This window comes from Brugia malayi (genome assembly GCF_000002995.4).
Source record: "Brugia malayi strain FR3 genome assembly, contig: Bm_v4_Chr4_scaffold_001, whole genome shotgun sequence".
NCBI classification, from domain to species: Eukaryota; Metazoa; Nematoda; class Chromadorea; order Rhabditida; family Onchocercidae; genus Brugia; species Brugia malayi.
Genome location: NW_025062478.1, coordinates 2,974,956 through 2,999,910, shown reverse-complemented (window position 1 = coordinate 2,999,910; position 24,955 = coordinate 2,974,956). Strand labels below are relative to the sequence as shown.

The following is a 24,955-nucleotide window of genomic DNA, read 5'->3' as shown; positions in this document are numbered from 1 at the left end:
TATTATAAGTTATATTTAGTATGTGAAAAGAATAGTATTCTATTCTGTTAACAAATAATGATCAAAATTTTATCAATGCATTTCATTCCGTGGTTTTATTATTATGATATAGTATACAAGCATATAATTAAAGTAAAATAAATGGATTTTAAGTGAGAATTTCAAAATTTTAAAATGACGAATGCAAAGATATAATTTCATGGTTTCTTTTGTTGTAAAAATTTCGGACTTTATGTTAAATTATTAAAAATTTTTCCTTTTGTATATATTATATTTGAATGGCATGAAATATGCAATCAAACGATATATGTATTTAAAATGATGTAATTTGGAAAAATTCCGGTCTTATTTAAATTGCTTAAAATTTTTTCAGACATTAACGAAGTAATAAGTAAAATGATATTGGGAATATTTGCCGAGACTTGCCTTCTCTTTATACTACCACTGTTTTTATATGATGGATTATGCTTTACTCATTGGATGGTTACCGATGATGGACTTACAATAAAATCTGTTGTTAGTTATGCTTGCTAAAGTACTAAAGTAACTGTTAAATAATACAATTTGAAATATTGAAAAAGGAAAAAATTGTGGAAACTTGGCCACGAACATTTTTGTTGAAGTAATTACATTTGATACTTCTGAAAGCCTTTTAGTAAAAGTTTTGAATGGCCGATGAATTATTATGGTTTTCTGTTTTTTTGTTTTTGTTTTTGTTTTTTTTTTTTTGTTTTTTAAATAAAATCTTATGTGTATAAGTATTTATCATTTCATTTTTTGTACAGTTTCTTTTTCATATCGATTTTTTTTTCACTTCCAAATACTTCAAGCAAGAAATTATTCTTGAAATTTTAGAGTGAAAAATGCTGAAATCGTGTTAATCATATTGAAATTCACTCATTAATTTTTATTAGTTATTAGTTTAAGAATTTTCCTTTTCAGCCTGATTCACCATTTCATATGGTACAGCCACATTCGTTGGTACAATTTTTGGACCAAGGGCGAAAATTGGATACTATTGCACATATGCGGAGTTTTATTCAAAAACATGAGGTTTTGTTTATGCTCTATTACTGTTTGAAACGAAAACACTATCTGTAAAATGGATAAAATACCAAAATATTTGATAGTATCTTAAATTTTGGTTAGTAATATTTTTCATAAATTATTGTTTCAAGTTTAATTAGTGATACTATTACGTGTTTAAAAAGAAATACTATTTGCAGGAGAACATTCATGTACACGAAAATGCCGATGATCCAGAGTTAGAAACGAAAATTCGTAAAACTGATAAAGATTGTATAATGGGTGGGCTTATGTCTACTAGCAAAGATGCTTTCTTATTAGCATACTCTCTTGGGAAATTGGTTGAGGAGTAAGTATTTCAAAACTTTTTGATAATTTCATGTTTTCTTTTTTTTTTTTTTTCTGATTTATATTTGCATCCTTTCTTTTGTTAAGCTGAATAAACATAAGATATTATGTTAACTTTATTATGATTTATTATGGTAATGCATATTTGCTTGATCTTATGCAAAAGCAAGTTCAAACTTGCTTTTCAAAGAGGAATTTGATGAGGAATGGTCTTAAGCTATTATAATTTATTCTTTATACTTCCTAGTGCTAACTAATGTTGATATGGGTAAATGAGCATGGTGAATCTTAATGTTAGTTCAATTAACATAAATTAAGTTGTTTGAAGCTTGTTTCTACATAAATTTTGATTTCGTTTAATTTCTTGCAGCATGAAATTTTCAGCTTGGAGATCTTAGCCAGTGTTGAATTTGGTGATGATAAGCAAAAACCAAGAGTTGAACCACATTGTACGTATGATTTACAATTCAGTATGTATGCTTTCGAACATTTCCCGGTATGATATTAATATTACAGCAAAAAAAAAAAAAAACTGTTTTTATATTAAAATATATTTTCTACACTTAGTTTTCCTTATTGCTTCTGTTGGTAACCAATAGAATTAAGGAAAAAAATCAGAATAAAGAATCAATTTTTTATCAGAATATAAAAAAAAAAATATATCAATTGTTACTTGAAACCTTTCCTTGGTTTTTTTACATTCCTTTTCAGTCTGTGCAACAGCGTGACAAACTGAAAATCATTCCTGAAGCAGCATTTCAAAAGTTACTTCCTCCAACTTATTCAACCGTTGAATTTGGTAGCCATGTTGCAAAAGCATTAGAAATGGTCATTTTTAACTTTTTAACATTTTGTTGTCATGAAAAATAGAGGACTTTTTTTTAGCTTTTTTAAAATATTTCACGAATAAACAACAGAGAATAATTTTAGAAACCAACTAGTGATTCGTTTTTGCGTCTAGCAGCTCTATATTGGAGAATTAAAGGTGATGCTCCAAAAGCTATGGAATGTTTTCGACGTGCTCTTCACTTTACAACAAAGTAAATTATACAATCGAGTCATTTTTTCTATCTTTTTTTTTTTTTGAAAAGGAGCAAAAAAATTCTGACACTATCTTTTGCTGAAAATTATTGATATTGAAATATTCTGTATCAGTTTAATTATATTTAAATGTGCCAAGGAATCGTAGCTATACGTCCTGCATTTTTTTTTTTTCTTTCTTTTTTTTCTTTTTTGGGAAAGGGAATAAAATCCTTAAAAAATGGAGAAAATGGATGAATAGCTGAAAAAACAATTTTTTTTTCATTATTTGCTACTAAATTTTTTGCTTTCCAGCTAATTTTAAAACCCTTTGATAGTGTTTTTTTTTTTTTTTTTTAATTTTTACATTCTGCAGAAAAATGCAAGCTCGTACTCAGTTTGATTTTGGGAATTTGGTGCATCGTGCTGGTTATCCCTCAGATGCGATTATTCTTTATCAGGCTTGTCTTTCTGTCAAATGAAAAATACAGTCCCAAATAAACTTTATCGTTATTTACAATTTTTTTAGTTAGCATTATTGAAAATCAATGATGCTGTAATACATATGGCCCTTGCTGATGCATATGCATTAGTACAAAACCGATCGGAAGCAATTGACCAGTACAATATTGCTTTTTCAATTGATCCATCAATGAAAAATGCCCAAGTTAAGGTTTGTTTTATGATATTCCTTATGATATTTTTGTTCTGTCTAAATCGATTTAAATCAATATAATTAAGAATTTAAATTGCAGTGGTCAAGATAAAGTGGAATGGACCTTGTCAATATTGATATCTGTTCGTTCTATGATATCTATAAGAATTAATGAATTGGGCTCATAATTTTAATCCATTTATTTAAAAATATCACCTGATTTTTTAGGCAGCAGCACTGAAATGCGATCAAAAATTAATCAGTGCAATGGAAGAACAGCACAGAAATTTGCTTCATACAATTAGAGAGAAGAATTTATATAATGACAAGTATGAGAATGTTTGCTTTATAACTAATTCCAATATTTTTTCTTGCAGAGTATTGTTGATTATTCATTTTCAGTTTAATGATTAGTATTAATTAATCTAAAAATAGAGTTTTTTCTTAAATTATTTATTTATTTTGTTTTTAAGACATGAAGCAATAAAGAAGCTGAAAGAAAGCGCAAAAGAAAATGTTGTAGGCCTTGAAGAAAAAGTACAAGCTGCTTTAATTCATGATTATTTCACATATGGTAGTCTGCCTTGTAAGTCTTTCTAATATATACAACAGCACTTCGTAAAATTTAAATTTCTATATTTAATAATTGTATTGGAATTAGATTCGTGGGTTACTAAATAAGTTTATATATTTCTTTATTTCAAACTATACTAACATACATTAATAAGTACAATGATTCTAGATTCCAATTGCCGTTCGGTATTGGTATCAGGTCGTTTAGTAATGCATTGTAGTGTAAGTGATTGGCGTAATTATCGAGCTGTTCGTGAAGAAAAGCATCGTAAACTTGTGGCAAGTGTTAAACGAAATGCAGCAAAGAATGTATGTTTTTTAAATTAGAAAAATTTTTTGCATAATAGCTTAAAATTCAAATTATTTGCCATGAATTTTTGAGCAAAAATTTTTTAGCATAATTTAAACTTATTTCTGTGGTATTCTGTACACTGATCAATATTTTATGATCGATGTTGCTGAGAATTGTTAATGTGCATTTCACATTTCCATTTTACCGTGGTACTGATTTTAGAGTACTGGAATGTTCTTTTATCTTTTTATTATAATAACCAGGAAAGTTTTTATGATAGATATAGTCAGTCAAGCAATGCTAAGGAAATATTTAAATCATTCTGCTGAATTCTTTTGTTTTTTCGCATCGTTTGTTAGAAAAATTTCATGTTTCATAATTCGTTTTTTCTTTTTAATAGTTAGTTAAGATTAAGTAAAATAAATTGATAAATATTAAACTTCAAAATATTGCAAAGGCAGATAAAGTTGCATTAATAGAAAACACATTGCAGGCACCAAAATATAATGCGCGAGTTGTTGTGGAAAATTTGAATGATTCTTACGAACTAACAATATTTTTGGAGAAATTGAAGCTAATGAAAGAAATGAATATGGATGAGCCAGTTGAGAAGCCAATTTATCCACGAAAGCTGTAAATTGGTTTATAGAATTGAAATTTAGATTTTTTATATGAAGACTAGACTTTATTCGAATAATATTTACCTTAATAAAATATTGGATATTTTGGTTACGTTTATTTTTTAGAAATTATAATTTCATGCATTCCTGATATTAGTAGTTGAGATTCTTTCAGATTACCATCAACCAATAAACTTCTGGAAAACTATTTGGGCGGCAGTTGGCCTAATAAAACATTATGTGAAAGCAGTTATTGGCATTTCCCATTACCAACATCGGAGCGGCTTCCGCAACTGTTCTTAAGTCCTGACAACAAAGGATTCAAGTAATCTTTCCATACTAATTGTAATGTTGAGTTTTTTACTTTTTTTTAAATGATAATTATCAATTATGTTTTATTATGCTTTTAAATTAGGTCATCCGATTTACTTGGCAAATATCTTGGCCTGAATGATGATGAGGAACATCCATTACCGTGGGAACCACCTATTTGTGACAGCTACGTATCTGAGGAACCGCTACCAGCTATACTTAAGGTAACTTGACATCTTTACTGTGTTTAATTTCATCTGAAAGAAGAGAGAGAGAGAGGAGAATTCATTCCAATGCTAGCAATAATTAATAGCAGTGGCACAGCAGTTTTGAATATCCTGAAATGATTCAAAGTATTTTAGCATGCTGAAAGCTATTTTTAGATAATTTGTGTTTTCCGTATCCTTCTTTTTCCAAAGCTAATGCCGGTCTTAGGGAAGGTGTTACATTAGCTTTTTGAATCCATTTGTAGGGTTGTAGTACGAATCATCATTCAAAAAATTCAAAAAAATTAAACTATTCGTAGCTAATCGGGAATTTATAAATAAATCATGCTACCAATCGTGTTAGCAGAAGATTTTTCAGCTACCTGGTATTCAAGCAGCTGCAGCACGCGGTCCCTCGTTACAACTTGCGGAAGATAAGCTTCAGGCGGTATTTTTGAAAATTATGGATGATAAGATTACTGAAGCGGATATTGCTCAACGTATCGGTACTCTTATGAGATATGTTAGTTTTTTTTCTTTTTTTTTTTTCTTTTTACTCAGAAAATTTATTTATTTTCATGAACAGAATTGGCTTAATCTGAATTTAGCTGAGTTTGGACTAAATAATTTATCTTGTTACTAATTTTGGTAAATATTATCATATTTCAAAAAAATGACATTTATGTTCTTATTAGACTTTTTTTTTTATTTATACTTCTATTTTTTCTTATTTTAATCTAATTAAATTATAGGAAATTGGACCACAGTGGTTAGTTTACAACTTAGCGGCTTTGTATTGGCGGATTGTTGGTGCGCCGGGTGAAGCAATCACATGTCTTCGTGCAGCATTACAGATGCAGGTTAAAATTTCTTTTTCTTGAACATCATGCAATCATATGTGACTTGCATATGTTGTTCTGTCAGATTTCTAGAATTAAGGATAGGCTAAATAAGAATGATATTTTTGTTAGATTTTTCTTTTTTTCCTATTTTTTTTTTACTCTACAAATATAATTTTATTTTTATATTTGTTTTTTCTTTTATTTTTTGCTCCACAAGTATAAATGAGTTTCGTAAGTTATTTTATAGTGTATTTCACTTCGATTTTTTCCATCGCAATCTTTCTGTAATCTTTATTTTAATTTTCTGCTTCTGTTTTTTTTTTTTTTTTTTTTTTTTAAATTGCTTATAAATTTCAATGTTATTTGGTAGTACTCATTTTGTTATATTGTACCGTTCATCTTATCCTATTATTCATTCTTCTTTATATCATTTCTCATACAAAAGGTATGTAACTATCTTTTGTATCGTGTTTTTCCCTTATCTTTTAATTACTTGAATTTAAATTTTATGACTAAAATTAAATTGTTATATGAAATTAACAGATCTAAAATATGTTCTATTTCTTTCCTATCATTGTCGTTTACTATATTTAGTCAGAACGATACGCTGATATTGCATTGGTGCAATTAGCACAGATTGTTATCCGTTCTGGCTCCAATTATAATTATCATCTAAATGATGCTGCTGTACTATTGAACAATGCTATTCATGTTGATCCGAATGAGGTTTGTTCTCTTTTTTTATAATTTTCCATTTTAACATTCTACCTATAATTGAAATTCTATTTTTAGTATAAAAAAAAAATAATTTTACAATTGCAAATACTTTTAATGTTAATCAGATACATTGATTTTAAGCTGAATTCAAATAACTTAAGGAATCAAAAGTGGCAATATTAATTTCTAAATCTAAACAATGAAAAAGTTTAGGCTTATTTTACAATTACGGCTACCTTGTAACTTCACTCCACGCTTTTCTTTTCTTTTTTTTTATTTAGTGCAGTAGCAAATTCGTGCAAGAAATAATGGTCAGTATAAGAAATTGGTGATATAAGCTAAATATTTCTTTATCATTTATTTTAATTCCTATTAAATTGTTTTTATAAATTAGCATGAAAGTTGGTTTCTTTCTTTTTTTTTTTTTTTTTTTTTTAATTTGATTGCAGAAAATTTTTAGCCCATAACACATTTTTTGATTGGAATTGTAAAAATTCTTCAAAAGAACCATATTATCGCATTGGCACATATTCGTGCTGCAGTTATTCTGGATCCGTTATTTGAACCAGCTGTTGCCGTACTTCATGCACTGAAATGTTTAAGTAAAGTAGGAAATATGATTACTTCTTTCCTTATTTTCTTTTTTTTTTATTGTGCAGTGTATCTTAATTAAAGTCTAATTTTTCTTTGACATTTCATGATATTTTTTGAAATTATTTGGTTTTTTTTTCGTACAAAATTAAAAGATAGAAAAAAAAGTTGAATATTAATTTTGTAGATAAAATATGTGGTCGACTAATTTTTAATTTCTGATTAAAAATTATGAAAATTTTTTTAAATTAAAAACTGTAAAATTAAATAAAATAAATGCATTCAAAAAAGGAATGGTATCTTTTTAGAATGAAGAAAAATTAATTGCTGAACGATTACATTTGCGCTGTTGTTCTGAAGCGGAACCAAATGTTTATTGCCTTGGTACTCGTAGCGATCGATGTTTCACAATGTCCAAGGAAGGTGCATTTATTGGAATAACTTGTGACATAGATAAAAGAAACAAAGAGGTGATTAGTTAGTGATATTGCTTTTTTCTTCTTAATTCTTAGTCTTCTAAATTTTCTTTGATTTATACCCTAAGTGAACTTCACGTGTTATGCAGTTAAAATATTAAAACTAATGTGAGTGAGATGTATTTAAAAATAGTAATATTGAAATATTTCCTTTGATTTAATTCTTTTACTTGAGCAGTAATAAACTTAAATCAAATGAAATAGCTTGATGATTTTTTTAAGCTATACTTTACTATGCAACTGATAAGTAACTAAAGTAACGACAAGTGTAGATCTGGATTTGAGATTTCTTTAATTTAATGGTATTTATTAAAAATTCATTTCAGGATTCTTGCAAGCGTGCTTTTTCGTTTGCACCTTTTGTTTTATTGTTAAATCCACGCAGTGCAAATGGTGAAGGTATATCAGTATTGCTATATTATTATTGTTTCAAATTCAATCTGCTAAACTAATAGATTTGAAGAGATTTCTCATTAAACAAACAGTTACTTCTTTTTAATGAGGCCAATATTGGATGATAGAATGTTTAGAAGTTATTTTATAGATCTGGTAATTATTAGGTTAAATTAGCAAAGAAAAAATAAATAGCTAAAAGAATACAATTAGAAAAGGTAGAAAAAAAATGATATTGAAGTTAAATAATTTAATTTTACAAACGGTTTTTGTGCATTTTGAACTCAAAACAAAAATTTTTTTTTCCAATTTTCTTATTTTTGCTTTTTTTCTCTTACAGAAACTAAAAAAGAGGTACAGGAGCAATTGATCAAACAAACAAGGATTGTTGAACAGAAGAAAAATATGACTGTTTCTGATGAAGTACTGTTTCTTCATCCTCATAAGACTTATGTTCATCAGGAACACATTAATATAAGGAATTATTAACTCAAATTTTTCTCTCTCCGAATTAAAATTAATATCAAACTTATGTTTGCCTTACTTTGAATACTGACCTTTTGTTATCATTTTTTGTTGGTTTGTAATTTATTGTAGAATGTTCTGCTTTTTACATATTCAACCAAAAATGGAATTGCATTTCTGAGTAAGAATATTTCAGATTCCATTGGATTATGGAGCTGAAGAAAGCTTACGAAAAATCCAAAAAATGACTGCTCCTTCAACAAAAAATTTTTTTCAAAGCGAGGTTTACTCAAATTTTAATTTATTGAAGTTTTTGCAGAACAAATTTATATTTCTTATGCTATACACGAATTTCTGTCACTTTTTTTACCTAAATTAACAAAACATATAATCTGGTTCAAAGAATTTGTGATAAAAGAATTTGAAAAGGAGAAAAAGGAGAAATAAAACGAAATAAAAGAGAAATTTAGATCCTATTTACGGAAAATGATGTACAAAAGGAAAATGAAATGAGTAATTCTTGGGTGATAGATGTACCTGTTGACAAAATAATTATACCACAGGTAAACTGTTTTTATATGCAGTAAATGAGTACTTGTATAATTTTACATTTATCTCTACCAAAAGTCCGTTAAATTCTTTTTTAAATTCCCTATTCCTTTTTTTAATTGTCGCTTTTTTATTTTTATTCCCTTATTATTTATTATTTTTATTACTTTTTCCTTTCCGTAATTTGAAGTTTGTTTTTTAAGGGTCGATTGACTTTAGCACGTGTTCCCGAACGACGAAAAATGATTGCTTTTGATATACCACTTCCATCAGTATGAAAATTTCTATTTTGTTAACTTTTTATTAAATTGGATGAACAATTCGATTTTTTTTTTGTTACCTAAAAATTTTTAAAAATTTAGAAAAATAAAGTCATAATGATTTATTCCCAACAAATATTATATGGTTTTATAACATATAATTACAGCAATTACCGCTGCCGTTTAAACATCAAATTACGAGTGGCTTCCCTCATATGCCATTGCCATCAAAACGTACACCAAACAGTAATTTTTGTGCAAACACTAAAATGGTTAGTAATTTAAATGTTATGAGAAGCACTTCAAATTTAATGATTTATGACAAAATTAACAAGTGTTACATGAAATGAAGCGTTTCATTCTTCTCTATTATTTTATAATTTTAGTGATGCCAGTAAGGTTAACTTGAAAATAAATTGCCAACTTGATAGTAAGATTGAGGCATATGAATTGAGAAAATAAATAGTTGTATGTTGCTAATCATATTAACTATCTTGGATTTTAGTAAGAGTTTCGGTTTATCTTTGAAAGCAAAATTTAAAATTGCATTGGTAACTGCTGTTATTGTTTCTTAATTTACAATGCTAACTTTACCTAAGTTTGTTTTTGCTTTCTTTTTCGTCACTTTTATTCGAAAATTTAGATCTAAAATACTTCTATGAAAATGGAATATTATTGACTTTCAGAGTTTAGCGGTTGTTCGTGAGCAGAACACACTAACTTGGCTATCCGTCACAGCCAAAGGTGTAAATCTGAGTGAATTCATTGATTTTCAAGCATCAGTTGATTTAAGCGAGGATTTCGAACCGGTTTGTCCGGAATTGCAATCATCTTCACCGCTTCTCACTCTTGATCATTTACCAGCTTATCATCTTCGCCATCAATTTATTCATTACAAGCCTGAAAAAGGACTAACAGATGTATGTTTTAAATTTCTATCAGGAAAAAAGTGAAGAATATATTTAAGACAAAATTTTTGATAATGAAATGTTAATTAACTATGTATATCTTGTAAATTCATCTCTAATTACAACATGTCAAATATAGTCATGTTACCATTCATATTCGTGTTTTTTTTTTCTCAAAATTTGATAATATTGCTATTATCATTTGCTTTATGAATTTTTCTTGTGATTTAATAATTTTAAGGCATTTTTAAAATTGGGGAAAGAAAAAGACCGAGTTGAGGTGGTTGCTAAAAGGCTGAAAGATGCAATGGCATTATCATTTGCACATAGTAAATTTTTTTTCTTTCCTTCTTATCTTTTAAAATAAATTATAAAATTAAGCAATCATGTTATTCTATTAGTAATGTCTATAATTTGTGTTATACAACATTATGATATTTTCAGTAAATTGTTAAAAAAAATATTGATTTAAATTATAGAAAGTAATTTTAATTGGAAAGAAATAACATAAGATAATATCACATATTACAGATATTTTTATTTCTAGACAAAGATGGTGTACATTGGTCATTATCAACTGCTTCAGCTTTATATTGGCGTGTAAAAGGTGATGCTGTGAATGCGCTTAACTGTCTTAGACAGTCATTGAATTCAGCACCGCCGAATATGAGAGTAGTTTTTTTTTTTATTTATACAGATTAAAAATTACTTCATATTTTTATATTTTATTATACATGATATGAAATAATTTAAAATCTATAGGCTTTTTAATCAATGAACAAAGTGAAAGTTAGCATTCAAAAGTAATAATTTAGGCAAATATAAATAAATAAAATATTGGAGTAGTTCAAAAATTATCTAAATTCTAATTATCTTATTTATAATTCCAAAAATTATCTATATTTATAATTCCAAAAATCAATTGCAATGAATAAGCAATTATAGACAAAAGAAAAGAAAAAAAAAAAAAGGTTTTTCTTTTTTATCTATAGATTGTAGATCATTTTTTTTTCCTTTTTTTCAGGATGTAGCTTTAGTCAGTATGGCTAATATATATCAACAAGCAGGACTTTTGCATAGTGCTTTAATTGCTGGTGGCTTTGCACTAAAAATTTCACCCAAACTTGTTGCTATACACTTTACTCTTGCTAACATTTATGCTTCATTGGTAAATTATAATTTTTTTTTTTATATATTAGTTGTTTAGTTATAAATTTAAATATGTTTTTCTGTTAATAGTGGTGAATTATGTTTTTCATCCTTAGTTATTGCTTAGTTTTATTTTTTATGACATTATTATTATTCGTATTTGAATTATATTTGTTAGAGTTAGTAGTTTTGAAGAGCAATGAATATCCTTTCTCTCATCACATAATTTTTTTTTTTTTAGTTTAAAAGAATTTTAAAGTTAGATTAAAAATTATTAGTATAAAATGAGAGTAAAAGTTATATCAGGGAAGTGAAAGTTATAAAAAAAAGAAGTATTAATACGGAGATGATGTTTCAGAATTTCAAAAAATTTTTCAACTAAATTGCAGGAAAAGTATCAGCATGCATTAATGTTCTATTATTCAACATTATCAATGCAATCCAATTTTCAACCGGCAAAGGAACGAATCCGTACAATTTATTGTTTTGCTAAAAATTCATCTGTACAATCATAGTTATCATTTTCTTTGAAATCTTTTAAAATTCATTCTATATATTTATAATTTGTAAAATAGTAATGTAAATTTTTGATTGTTCTAATTTCTTTGCATAATTTATTTATCACAATGCAAAATGTGATATATAACCTCTTACATGGTAATGATAATCGATAACGGCAATTTTATAAATTTAACTGGATCAATTATTCTATTGTTAAATTGTAACTTATTTTGTTTATGATCAGTAATCATTATTTTCTAATTATTACATTCTCTCAATATTTATTTTTTCTTTTATTGTTGTTATCCATTCATCATATCTTCTTTTCATTAGTTATTTTGTTCCATTATTTATTTTATGTAATTAATTGTCATATCCTATTTATGTTTTTGTTTTTATTGCAGTTTATTGATGATTTATCAATCAATTTAAACAGTTACTATGTTAGTTATTTCACTCATTTTATTAACTAATAAGCAAGTATTAAGTTTGTGAAAAAATTTTTTTCTTTTCTAGTTGGTTGATATTTATGGTACTTTCATATCATTATGCTCATTATGCGTGTATTAATTTGCCTTTGTTGTATTCTGGGTTTTTTATATTGGTTGTGATTTTTATTTTGTCGTTTGTATGAAATAATAATTTGAATTTTCAGAATATATATGTATATATATGTATTCTCCGAGATATCATAATTAAAAATTTTTAGTAATAATTGAATGCTACTTGGTTATATTATTTTTTAATATAATAACGTATTATCATGATATGCACTAACATTTTCTGTAAGATGTAGGTCGATTTTATAACTATTTAAAAACCCTTAAGATAAAAAAATTATCGAACTATAGCATAGTATGGTTATAGATGTTTAAATAATTTGAAGTTTGATTTGAGTAGAATTTGATAATTAGCTATTGAAGTGCTTCTTTTATAACTTAAGATATGTAGTTTTTTTCTGTTGAATTATTTCACAGCTTTATGTTTAAGGGTCGATTTAGTGAAATAAACTAATATGCGGTAATGTCGGATACAGTGCAAAGTGGATCAGGTAATTATTATTTCTTCTTTTCTTTTATTTTCCAAAATAATATCTAAATTAATTGAGGAAGGGAATAATTAACGCTCCGTTTATTTGCAGTAGTGAGAATAATCTTTTAAAATATATGGTTAGTATCAAATAGCTAAGTAATATTGAATTGAAGGATAAATAGTAACCACAGACCTTTGCTTTATTCATTTATTATTCGAAAAATTAATTTTTATATTTTGAGGTTTTCAACAAGGAGATGGAATACAAGATGTATCATCTGCTGACGATATATCAAATCTTCAGTGCGTAAATTTTGAAACTAACACTAGTGATAATAGTAATCAGCAATTCGTAACATCTATCAAGTGTATAACATTTCACAGTGGTGAATGTTATAATCAACAGGTTAATTTCTCTTTTTTTCTTTTTCTTTTTATTCCTTTATTTATTTTTTCATCAGAAAAGTTTTAATAATTAATTGATATTTTCGAATAAGTAATTTAAAGAATTTTGCGGACAATTTGGAACTTTCACAATCTCAGCTACCACAATTCGTTTCAATGGTTAAAGAAAATTATAATAGTGTAAGTATTACCATACCAGTTGGTGGCACATTATCACGTGCTCCACGAAAAAAAATTGGTTGGTATTATTTCAAATTCTATTTCAATTTTATTTCACTCAAATTTTAAGTATTGTTTCAAAATTTTAAAATACAAACGATTCAAAGGTGTTTTTTTTCCTCTTCCTCTACTTTATTTCATTAATTTTGATTAAATTAGAATAATTTGTTGGATTGAATTATTTTTGTCTTACTATTTTAGCAATAAAAATTTTATGAATTACTTGAAATTTACAGTAAAACGAAATTCTGATGGAAATGGATTTAAACCAACATTAAGAGAACGGAATGCTTCAATGTATCTTAATGAATGGCTTGCTGATGTTCATTTTATTGTTGGTATCGATGAAGTTGGTATTATCATTTGGAAATAATCAAAATACTTTTTTTTTCTGTTCATTTTGTATCTTTTTTATAATTCTAATTTCTTGTTTTTTTTTTTTTTTTTTAAATTTAATGAGTATTTTAAGTTCAATTTTTAGAATACAGAGCGAATTCCTGCGCATTCATATGTTTTGGCAATAGCATCAGCACCATTTAATGCTATGTTCAATGGTGGATTCGAAAAGCATAATGAAATTAAGTTACCAGATGTAGAACCAGTTGCATTTAAAATTTTACTTAAGTTTGTTATTACTTGTATTTGATACTTTCTTAGCATTAATTACAATGTCGACTTTAAAATTTTTTAAAATCTATAACATATAGCTAGTTGTAATTAATTGTAATGTAATTAATCATTGTTTTTTTTTTAAATCAAATTTCTTCAGATATCTTTATTGTGATAGTATTGAACTGGATTCCTCAAATGCGCTCTGTACACTTTATGCAGCAAAAAAATATATGATAACCCATCTGGTACAAGCAGTCATTGATTTTCTTACTTTTAATTTAAAAGCTGAAAATGTTTGTTTATTACTTTCTCAGAGCCAACTTTTCCAAGATGAACAGGAATTAATGGATAGGTAAGTACTTGCAATAACATTTGATCAAAAATTTTGAAGGTAATCCTTTCAAAATAACGTATTTAAAAAACTCTAAGCATGCTCATTTTTTGATTTTTTTTTTCTTTATTTGAATTCCAATAATCGATCAAACATAATTATTACAATCTTTAAGATGCTGGAAATTGGTGGAAGTGGATGCTGAAAGAGTTCTAATGTCGGATGCCTTTTGTGATATCGATTTTACATTATTTGAGGAAATTTTATCTCGTGATACTCTTCTTACCGAAGAAAAATTGGTTTATGATGCAGCTTTAAAATGGGCAGAAGCTGAATGTGGAAGGTAATTTATACTTTTTTTTAAAAAATTTTCTTCGTCTTGCAATTAAAAAAGGTTAAAAATTCTAAAATTGCAGAATTTCATCGATATTTTAATTGGATCTTGAATTTATCCTTTTAGGATTATTGTGAATTTCATTCAGATTTCTTTCTTCTATTCCCTTTTTTTTTTTTTTTTTTTTTTTGCAGACGGAATTTACCTATTTCACGGGTAAATGTGCGAAATGTACTAGGCAATGCTTTATATCACATTCGCTTCCCTGCAATGACGATTTATGAATTTGCTAATGGTCCGGCTAAAATGGGTTTGCTTACTTGTCAGGTATATAACTTCTGTTTTTTTTCCTGTTGAAAGAAGAACAGGAAAGTTATTATTATTTCCAGTGATATAATATATAAATATAAATTTGTATAGAAGAACAGGAAAGTTATTATTATTTCCAGTGATATAATATATAAATATAAATTTGTATAAATAAGTGAATCAGTTAATAAAATAAATATGTATATATTGAAATTATATATCGAAGATAAAGAAAAATCATTTAAATTATTTTAGGAAATCAATGATATATTTTTACATTTTGCTGCGGAAGAAAAGCCTCAATTACCATTTTTAATAAATAAACGCAATGGCTTAACATTGCTTTCATGTTTTCGATTTCAGACAGCTTTGGAAGGGTTTGTATATTTTATAAATACTTTTTATATGGTACCAAAACTTGCTTATTTTTCTCTTTGGAATTTTATTTGATATGAAAATATGAAGATTTATTTTACAAATTTTTTTTTTCGTAATATGAAATAATATTAATACAAAAAAAAAAAAAAAATTTGCATTTCATAGAATATTTCAAAATTTGTATCTGTAAATCATTTATAGAACAAATCAATGGCGTTATCGAGGACGATGTGATAGTATTCAATTTCTAGTTGATCAGCGTATATATATTGCTGGTTATGGTTTATATGGTAGTAGTAAAAAAAACTCACAATATGAGGTTTTTTTTTCTTTTAAAAAAAAAAGTCATTTTTGATTTTATTTCCTTCTCATAGATATTGTTGCAAGATTCCAGAATATCAAAAACTGACATAAATTCTGGAATTTTATTCGTCATTTTAGAGGAGATTATTTTATTTTTTTTAAAGTGTTATTTTGTTTAAATTTCAGGTTAAGATGGAATTAAAAAGAGGTGATGAAGTATTGGAAAGTCAGAAGACAATTCTTTCCTCAACGGGTAGTTCAGAACCAATTTTGTTATATTTTAATCATCCTGTTCAGGTAACGTTAGCTTTTTTTTTTTTTAACTGAACAACAATTAAATCTGATTTTCTATTTTATAATTTTCTTTTTTTTTTTTCTTTACAGGTTGAACCGGAAGTGAGACATACAGCATCAGTTATAATGGAAGGCAGAGATTTGAGCTTTTTCGGCCAAGAAGTGGGTTTTTTTTCTTGTCATAATAAACTTGGCTCATGTACTTATGGATTTCTATTTTGACTACAATAAAAGCATTAAAAATTAATAATAATGTAAAAGTTAAATTAAGATTTAAATAATTTATCAATCCTGATTAAATGATTTTTCGGAGTTTTAAATCTGTATTTTAACAATTACTACTAACGGTAAGAAACTTTTTTATTCCTTTGCATTTCTGATATGTTTTCAATTTTTCGATTTAAAATTTTAGGGTATGACTGAAGTTACAGTTATCATTGAAAAGGAGCAGAAAAGTGATGAAAACGAAAATAGCACTGTGAATTTTTATTTCACTCCCTCAGCTGACAGTAAAAATGGGACGGGTGTTCAAGGCGGTCAAATACCAGTTATTGCATTTTATGCATGATATTATTTCTTGAAAGCTTTTTGTAAATTTCCGGTTCGTATCTTCCATCAACTAATTCCCTTTCTTCTCTTTTTATTATTCTATCTTTGTGAGGAACAGTGGTAATTTACATATCAGATAAGTGATTCTGACTTATGCAAGAAGCAATGTTATTTCGACAAAAATTACAGTTATAAGATTACTTAGTTAATTGTTCGTGAAATTTCTGGTGATGATCTCAGTTAATTATTTGTAAAAATGAATTCTTTTTTTTTTTTTGATATAAAGGATTTTCACAATAGAAGTGACAAATTAGCCCTAATTAAAATCATTTTGTACTCATCAGTTTAAATACTCATCCAATCATCTCAATGAATTTAATTCGCCCTCATTGGAAGGATTTTTTTATCTGTCTTATAATAATTTATAAAGACATTACAATAAAATTGTTACCCCACTAACTTTAATATTAATTACATGATTATCATAATTAGATAATTGGACATATGAAATGAGAAAAAAATGGATGAAAAGTACTTTTGCATAAAATGAAGACAAAAATTGTAAACTTTAAAAAACAAAATAAATTTGATTATTAAGTTAAAAAAGTATATTCATGAAATATCGTTTAAAAAAAAATGTTGATCTAATACGTAGTATTCACTTGACAATTTAATTCTGCTTATCATATTAACAAAAAAAAAAAAAAAAAGAAAATTCATTTTGGACAATATTTACAACCTTTCTGTAAATAGTTTTAATCCTTACTTTTACTATATTATCATTATTATTATTATTTTTTTTAATGGTAAAGATTAATCATGAAAATGCTAAAAAATTAAAATGAATATATATTGGAATGTTTATCAAGCTGTGAAGAACTGATTACAATTTATTCGAGATTTAGTCTTACATTCAATTCTAGTTTTAATTTCTATGTGATAGTAGTGATAACAATTATTTAAACTCTTTAAACAATTGATAATAGACGAAAAGGGAAAGAAATAAGTTGGCTGAAATGCACAATATAGAAGTGATAGCATCGAAGTAATAATTACTACAAAATTTATTAGAAATAAAAATTATTAAAAATTTTTTCTTTCACAATGAATTGTATTTCTCAGTTAATTCAAGTAAAATTAATAAAACATTTCTAAATTTTTTGCATTTCAAAGGTGAAAAGTAATTTAATCGTTTTTTCTTCCAATAAATTATGAGATTTTAATTAAAATTGTTGTTATCACAATTAAAATAAGGAACAAAGTATATAGATCGAATAAAATGAATCATTAAAAGGTTGTTAATTTTGAATCAAACACATCAGAGGGAATTTTTATTAATAGTTCCAGTAGATGTAAGCATATGGATATAGCGAGTAGTACTGAAATAAATAAATTATATCTAAATGTATTTAATTATATTAACTAATTAATTAATTAATTAATTTTCACTTAAAAAAGAAAGTAGGAATGAAAAAGAAATATAGGAATTATAAATGGTATTAGTGTTTGTAAACTATGTGAGATATATTTTATTTAAAATAGGAATTTTAAACAATTTAAACATTTTTTTTTTGTTTATGGTCTTTTTTTGGAATTTTAATTTGCCATTATAATATAAGAATTTGCATTATGAATTATTTTTTTTAAACAATTTAACAAGAATTATACAATATTTTTTCATTTTGTATTTTGTGATTTATTAGAAATTATCGATTAATTCGTTCAAATTTCCTCAATTTTTAAATTTAAAGCTGAATTTATTGAAAAAAAAATAATAAAATCTATCACTTTTTTTGGCAAAATTTTTAGAATACACTTTAAATATTTCTTCTTTAGTTGTAAATAAAAAATTAAAAATTCAAGCCTTTGTTTTCTCATCTTAATTGTGGATTCAATAAAAGTCTAGAATGTTTGCAAAAATTTTTACTAAAATTTCACTTTTTTCTAATTTATCCTTAAATTATTCAAGTTCTTCTTTTTTTTGACTTTTTACTAACTTTCAAAAAAAAAAAATTCAAAATTTCATTTTTTTAATATCTTTCAATTTTGATTCATCAATGTTTAATAATAGTAGTAATATTTTTTTTTTTAAATTAACTTTATTTTACACCTTTCAACTAATAATTTACTCTTAATTACTTTTCTTTTCTACTTGTTTTTTTCTTTTTATTTCTTTTTGTGTCTTAAAAATAATTCCTATACATATTTTTTCTATAGTTTCATAATTCCTATAAATTCGAAGTTAGCATTTGTGAAATGTTATCAAATTACTTTGTAAAAATTTCCATTTTAGATTTTTTAAGGATTTTTTATTTTGGTGAAAGAAAGAAAAAATTAAATTATCAATAAGTAATTTTACTATTTTCTAATTCTTGTTGTTTTAATTTATGTGAAATGGAACAAAATTATTTTCTAAAAATTTTCGACAGCAAAATTGTCGAAATTTAATTTTACTATTTTCTACTAATTTAATTTCTTCCTTAATTGATACATACATATTTTAATATATTATATGAAACAATAACAAAATTATTATTATCATTCTTTCGTCTTAAAAAATTTTAAATTAAAACAAAAGTATTTAATAAGGTTTAAAAAAAAAGGAATTTTTCTTTTTCATAAATTTTTTTCATTTATTCTCTTTTATTTATTATTATTAGCAAATTTAAAATATTCATCTTTCTTTTGCTAAGGATTTTTTTTTTTAATTTATTAATTTATTGGTTATATATATATTTTTTTATTCTGATTAATATATTAGTCAAATTAGTACCAAAAAAGTATTATCAGTTTTAAATTGTTATTTTAAAATGATATTATCAGTATTATCTCTTAAAAATACACTTACCAATCGATACCTTGCCCGTAATTGTGCTGCCCAAATTTGCATACGTCGTCGAAATACTTTCCATGGATCAGTAGTAGCACTCTGTAAATATAATATGAAATTTTCAATTTTTTATATCGGAACATGAAAATATTATTAATTAGTCGTAAATAATTAGACAAATAACATATATTAATACATGTATAAATGAAAAAATAATAAAATAAAATATTGGAAAAACTTTTTTGTTTAAATAATAAATAATTTTTTTATTAATAATTATTAATCACCAAAAATTTTTAATTTCCTTATTTTTGGCATGAAAAAATCGAAATTTGAAATCATTCTATTAGTTAATTGTGAACTAAATGAGTCAATTAATTAACTCAATTAATCTCATTAAAATGTATATCTTTGTCTTTCTGTTTCTTTCCTAATATGTTTTCCTCTTTGTACGTCTAAAATTTCTACTAAAATTAAACTTAATTTTGGCACATTTCACGACATTTGAAAATACCTGAAAAGACTGATATGATAGAATGTTAATATCATAAAGAATCATATCATACGTTACTTAGTCGGTTAAAATTACTGATAACGTAGATAAGAGTAAACCAAAAACAGGGCCAGAATGATGGCGACAAGAATTAATGATTAATAATGACAATAATAATAATAACAATTAATAATAATAATAACAAATAAATAATAATAATAATAAATATCAATAATGGTAATAACGGCGATAGTAACAATAATAATAATGATAGTGATAACAATAATAATAATAATAATAATAATAATAATAATAATAATAATAATAATAATAATAATAATAATAACAATAATAATAATAATAATAAACACAGCAATAAATAACCATAATATACATTTGGTAAAAGCCATTTTTAGAAATATTTTCATTATTTATTATAATTGCTATTTATTAACGAATAAATAAATCAAAAAATTCTATGTTCTTTTGGAAATTTATTATTAAATTTGAGTAAACGAATAAACACATAAAAAATTGCAACAATCAACTATATAACATTGTGAAAACAAAGTAAAAAAAAGCAAAAACAAGAACACAGAATAAAAATGTTTATTATCATTTTATATTCAAAATTATTCATATTATAAATTAAATAAGTTCATTTCAATCAAATTACAAAAGAAAAAGAAAAAATGATAAAAACAATAAAAATATGATAACGATACCCACGAAGAGCGATAAGTTGCAGCAGCATTTCTTGTTGGTATCAATGATATTCCAGCATTATTTTGAAATGAATTAGAACCACCAATATTACCTTGAAATGAATTTATCGATACGGAAGAGGCGGAAGAGGAAGCGGAAGAAGAATATGATACCGGCGCTGATCGTCCGTAATTGCTACGTGGATAGGAACGAGAAGCTCCAGAGACATTATTGACATTAATCATATCAGTGTTATCATTTCCGATACCATTAAGTTCATTAGAACCCACTGTAAGTCCATTGAAGCTATTAATGATAACAGCACATGTGATTCTTCCCGGTATTATCACAAAAAGGGAAATCCTGAAAAAAGAAAATAAAAGAATTGTTGAAAAAAAAAAAAAAAAGTAAATAAAAGTTTTTTTTTTTTTTGATCAATCACATATTTTTATATTCTTAAATTATCAACAAGTATTGCTAGCAAAATAGTTGTATTAATTATTAATTGTTTATTCTTTGTTGGAATTTATGAAATTTATTAGTGAAAATATAATTAACACTTACAATTATATTTATAACTAATTTAATGGATGAAAGCTCTTCAATTTGTAATTTCTAATATTATTTTTAATTGTATAATATTATTTATTATTATTATTACTATTGCTATTATTATTATTATTATTATTATTATTATTATTATTATTATTATTATTATTATTATTATTATTATTATTATTATTACATGAATACAAATTATATAATTATTCTTCTGGTTTGCTAAATTTTATAAAATATCAATTTTTTTTTACAACAAATATAGAATTCTGTATTATTTCTTTTTCTATGCTATAAGATGGTGAAAAAATAAATACTGTTATAACAGGTTAGCGTTTAATCCTTTTCTTCTTTCTCCCTTATTTATATTTTTATTAATTTGAATTAAATTTTAATAAAGCAATATTAACTATGAAATAATTTCCTGAGCAGTTTTTTTTTTTTAAACTTTTTAAAAATAAGTTTATAAATTAATAGAGAAAATTTTTCATTATTAACAATTTGTATGATAAATGAATTGTTATTACAATTTTAAAGGAACAGAGAGGAATTTCTAAAGTAAGTTAACTAAGGTATTATATATATTATTTTTTTTTAAGTTAAAATTCAATTTTGATTTCACCAATAGAAATTAAAAAAAAAAAAAATTAAATATTGAAAATGTAATCATCCGAAAAAATGAGAATAATTCTAGAACAATCATTTAGACTTATTCACCTTGATACTGGACTAGATTAGATTGAATTTTAATTAGATTAGACTAAATTAAATGAATGAATTATTTAAATAATTGAATATAAATTATTCTAACAGTGCTATAAATTCAAATATTTGATATTTAATGAGAAAATGAAAAAGATCGATAAATAAATGTAATTAATTGTTCTTTAAATTGTTCAATAATCAATGACAAACAAAAAAATTTGTCATTTAAAAAATGTTTTTTTCGTTATTTTTTAAACAACAATAATGAATCATTCATTGAAATTAAGAATTGTGACGTATGAGAAGGAGAAAGAAAAGAAAAAACTAAAATTAAGTAAACGACAATTTGCGCTGATCATTTTTAATCATTGAACAGCGAGGAATTTCCAAAGTACTAAGTTAAAATTCAATTTGCACTTAAAAAAAGGTAATTGTTGCCAATATTACTTTTTCTAAAATCTTATCTTAATGATTGCTAAAATGAATTTTTAAGTTTTATCAAAATTATTATTATAACTTTCTGTATTTCAGCGAAATTATTATATCTGTAAAATATATTTGATTAATTAATAAAAAATCAATGTTGCTGATTAAGAATGAATAAAAAACAATGCGCAATTATTAAATTATGTTAAAATTTTAGTGTTAAATATAAAATTAAAATTTGGTGTAATTATTATATCTGTAAAGTATAAAATTAAAATTTGTGTAATTATTATATCTGTAAAGTATAAAAAAGCAAAAAATTAAAATGCCTTAAAAATGACCAAGATATGGAAAAAATATATAAACTTATCAATGACACTGATTAAAAAAAAAAAACATAAAATAAATTTTTCATATGCCAGAATTTTTATATATATTTTTTTTATATCAACAAAATAAATTAATAAAAATTGAGCAAATAAATTATTTTTCTTTATTTTAAAGAAAAAAATTGTTTCAATTATTATTTTTTATTTAATTACTTCGTCAAATATTTCAATGATTATTTTTAAATTTCAACAATAAATAATACAAATATGTTTTTTTTTTCGTTTTTTTTCCTACAAAAAGTAAACAAATTTATTGTGTTAAAAATATTTACATTTATTAAATTGATTATATAAATAAAATTTACATTTCAAAATTGTTCAGAATTTATACTTAATTTGAGGAGGAGGAATACAGTGATAATAAATTTCATTGATTTTGTAAAATGGATATGAATTTTATATTTATTTAAGAATTATTGTAATTATTATTATATTAATTTATTTTTATATATATTATATTTATTAGGAATTCACTAAACAAAATAAATGAAAAAGTTAACAATTTGTAAAAAACAATCATTGCTCTAATTATTCTTTTGATTACATGATAAAATAATCCCAGCAATTTAAAAATTTTTGAGTTATATTTTTATTTTTTATTTTCAATAAATTTTACACATAACAATAAGCAATAATAATTGCTACAATAAACAAAAAAATCGAACAAATTAAAAAGTTTTTTCGTAATTTTGTTGGTTAAAAAAAAAAAAAAAAAGAAATTTTCTTAATATGAATTTGAATTGAAAGAAATTAAAAAAGAAAAAGGAAAAAGGAAGAATAAAATAAAAAATAAAATGACAATTTTTAAAATTTTTATAAAAATTTAATAGAATGAAGAAATTTTTTTTGAATAAAATAAATTTGAAAACTTACCAAAATGGAATAGTATACATTATTGTTGTTGAATACAAATGCTTGGTAATTTATTATTGTTCGTTGTTTATTGTTGTTGCTATTATTGTTTATAGAAGGAATAATCTGAAGGAAGTGAGTAGTAATGTGATAATTGTTTTCTGTTAAATCAATTATATTTTTAAATAAAAAGGAAAAAAAAAAAAGAAAGAAAATGAAAATTAATCAGCAATACAGGTATGCTCGAGAAAGACTCTACCAAAACTGATGAACGAAACGAAAGGACAGTAAAAAAAGTTTTTTTTTTTCTTTTTTAAATCATCGATGATACTGGAAAATGTCGCCATATATAGAGAAAAATAACAAAAGAGACAGTTAAAAATTTGTTTCCTTCCTTTTCTTTCACTTTTTTTTTTTTAAATGGAAATTTATAAACAAAATTTTAGAATTACAATTACTGTTTATTGTTGTTTTTTTTCTCCATAATTATAAATAACTCTTTATTTTTTGGACGACAATATTTGTTTAATTTACTGATGTATCTATTAACAGTTTTTTAAAATATCAAATATCATTTGATTTAAAAGAGATTGATGTTAAGAAAATTCACAGATGATGAATTATCGGTTTTCTAAAATAATATTAATATTTTTTTCTTTGTTCATTCTTTTTTAAATATTAAGAAGAGTTTGATGATAAGTTCATAAATATAATTACTCCCATTTTTTCCTTTTATCAGTATTAATAATAGTTTTGCATAAGAAGGCATCGTATCTAATATTTTTAATCTAATATTATTCTTAATTGCTGTCAAAAATGAGCTAAAATTAGATGAGAAATTAGATGATTCCTTCCTTACATGACTCTAGATGACATCATTCCCTCCTTACATGACTCTAGATGACATGATTCCCTCCTTACATGACTCTAGATGACATGATTCCCTCCTTACATGACTCTAGATGACATGATTCCCTCCTTACATGACTCTAGATGACATGATTCCTTCCTTACATGACTCTAGATGACATGATTCCCTCCTTACATGACTCTAGATGACATGATTCCCTCCTTACATGACTCTAGATGACATGATTCCTCCTTACATGACTCTAGATGACATCATTCCCTCCTTACATGACTCTAGATGACATGATTCCTTCCTTACATGACTCTAGATGACATGATTCCCTCCTTACATGACTCTAGATGACATGATTCCCTCCTTACATGACTCTAGATGACATGATTCCCTCCTTAAATGACTCTAGATGACATGATTCCCTCCTTACATGACTCTAGATGACATGATTCCTTCCTTACATGAC

General features: G+C 24.8%; 3 protein-coding genes across 4 annotated transcripts; 2 read left to right on the top strand and 1 right to left on the bottom strand.

The window, feature by feature from the left end:
• Positions 1 to 396: 396 nt before the first annotated feature.
• On the top strand, positions 397 to 11,917 carry Bm12250 (TPR Domain containing protein; the record flags this gene model as incomplete). The annotated part of the gene is made up of 30 exons (XM_043081441.1): positions 397 to 516; positions 943 to 1,053; positions 1,227 to 1,375; positions 1,759 to 1,870; positions 2,086 to 2,202; positions 2,305 to 2,414; positions 2,771 to 2,855; positions 2,924 to 3,067; positions 3,278 to 3,378; positions 3,523 to 3,635; positions 3,792 to 3,931; positions 4,408 to 4,547; positions 4,710 to 4,859; positions 4,950 to 5,070; positions 5,432 to 5,575; positions 5,805 to 5,912; positions 6,489 to 6,620; positions 7,072 to 7,218; positions 7,511 to 7,672; positions 8,005 to 8,077; positions 8,412 to 8,494; positions 8,733 to 8,819; positions 9,007 to 9,099; positions 9,289 to 9,357; positions 9,513 to 9,617; positions 10,032 to 10,265; positions 10,495 to 10,582; positions 10,801 to 10,925; positions 11,278 to 11,421; positions 11,792 to 11,917. The coding sequence occupies 30 exons, from the start codon at positions 397 to 399 to the stop codon at positions 11,915 to 11,917; spliced, it is 3,633 nt and encodes a 1,210-aa protein (XP_042937375.1).
• Positions 11,918 to 12,926: 1,009 nt separating this feature from the next.
• Positions 12,927 to 16,688, top strand: Bm10457 (Uncharacterized protein; the record flags this gene model as incomplete). Its single annotated transcript, XM_043081440.1, has 13 exons — positions 12,927 to 12,954; positions 13,178 to 13,341; positions 13,443 to 13,578; positions 13,796 to 13,908; positions 14,041 to 14,183; positions 14,329 to 14,523; positions 14,678 to 14,845; positions 15,031 to 15,163; positions 15,401 to 15,522; positions 15,725 to 15,842; positions 16,013 to 16,123; positions 16,211 to 16,282; positions 16,533 to 16,688. The coding sequence occupies 13 exons, from the start codon at positions 12,927 to 12,929 to the stop codon at positions 16,686 to 16,688; spliced, it is 1,659 nt and encodes a 552-aa protein (XP_042937374.1).
• Positions 16,689 to 18,003: 1,315 nt separating this feature from the next.
• On the bottom strand, positions 18,004 to 23,668 carry Bm578 (Uncharacterized protein; the record flags this gene model as incomplete). 2 transcript variants are annotated; one of them, XM_043081438.1, is made up of 4 exons in its annotated part: positions 18,004 to 18,048; positions 19,518 to 19,598; positions 20,718 to 21,060; positions 23,649 to 23,668. In XM_043081438.1, the coding sequence occupies 4 exons, from the start codon at positions 23,666 to 23,668 to the stop codon at positions 18,004 to 18,006; spliced, it is 489 nt and encodes a 162-aa protein (XP_042937372.1). The 2 variants fall into 2 exon arrangements, with proteins under 2 accessions (XP_042937372.1, XP_042937373.1); XM_043081439.1 differs by lacking the exon at positions 23,649 to 23,668 and having other exon boundaries at positions 20,718 to 20,942.
• Between the last annotated feature and the right edge of the window lie 1,287 nt (positions 23,669 to 24,955).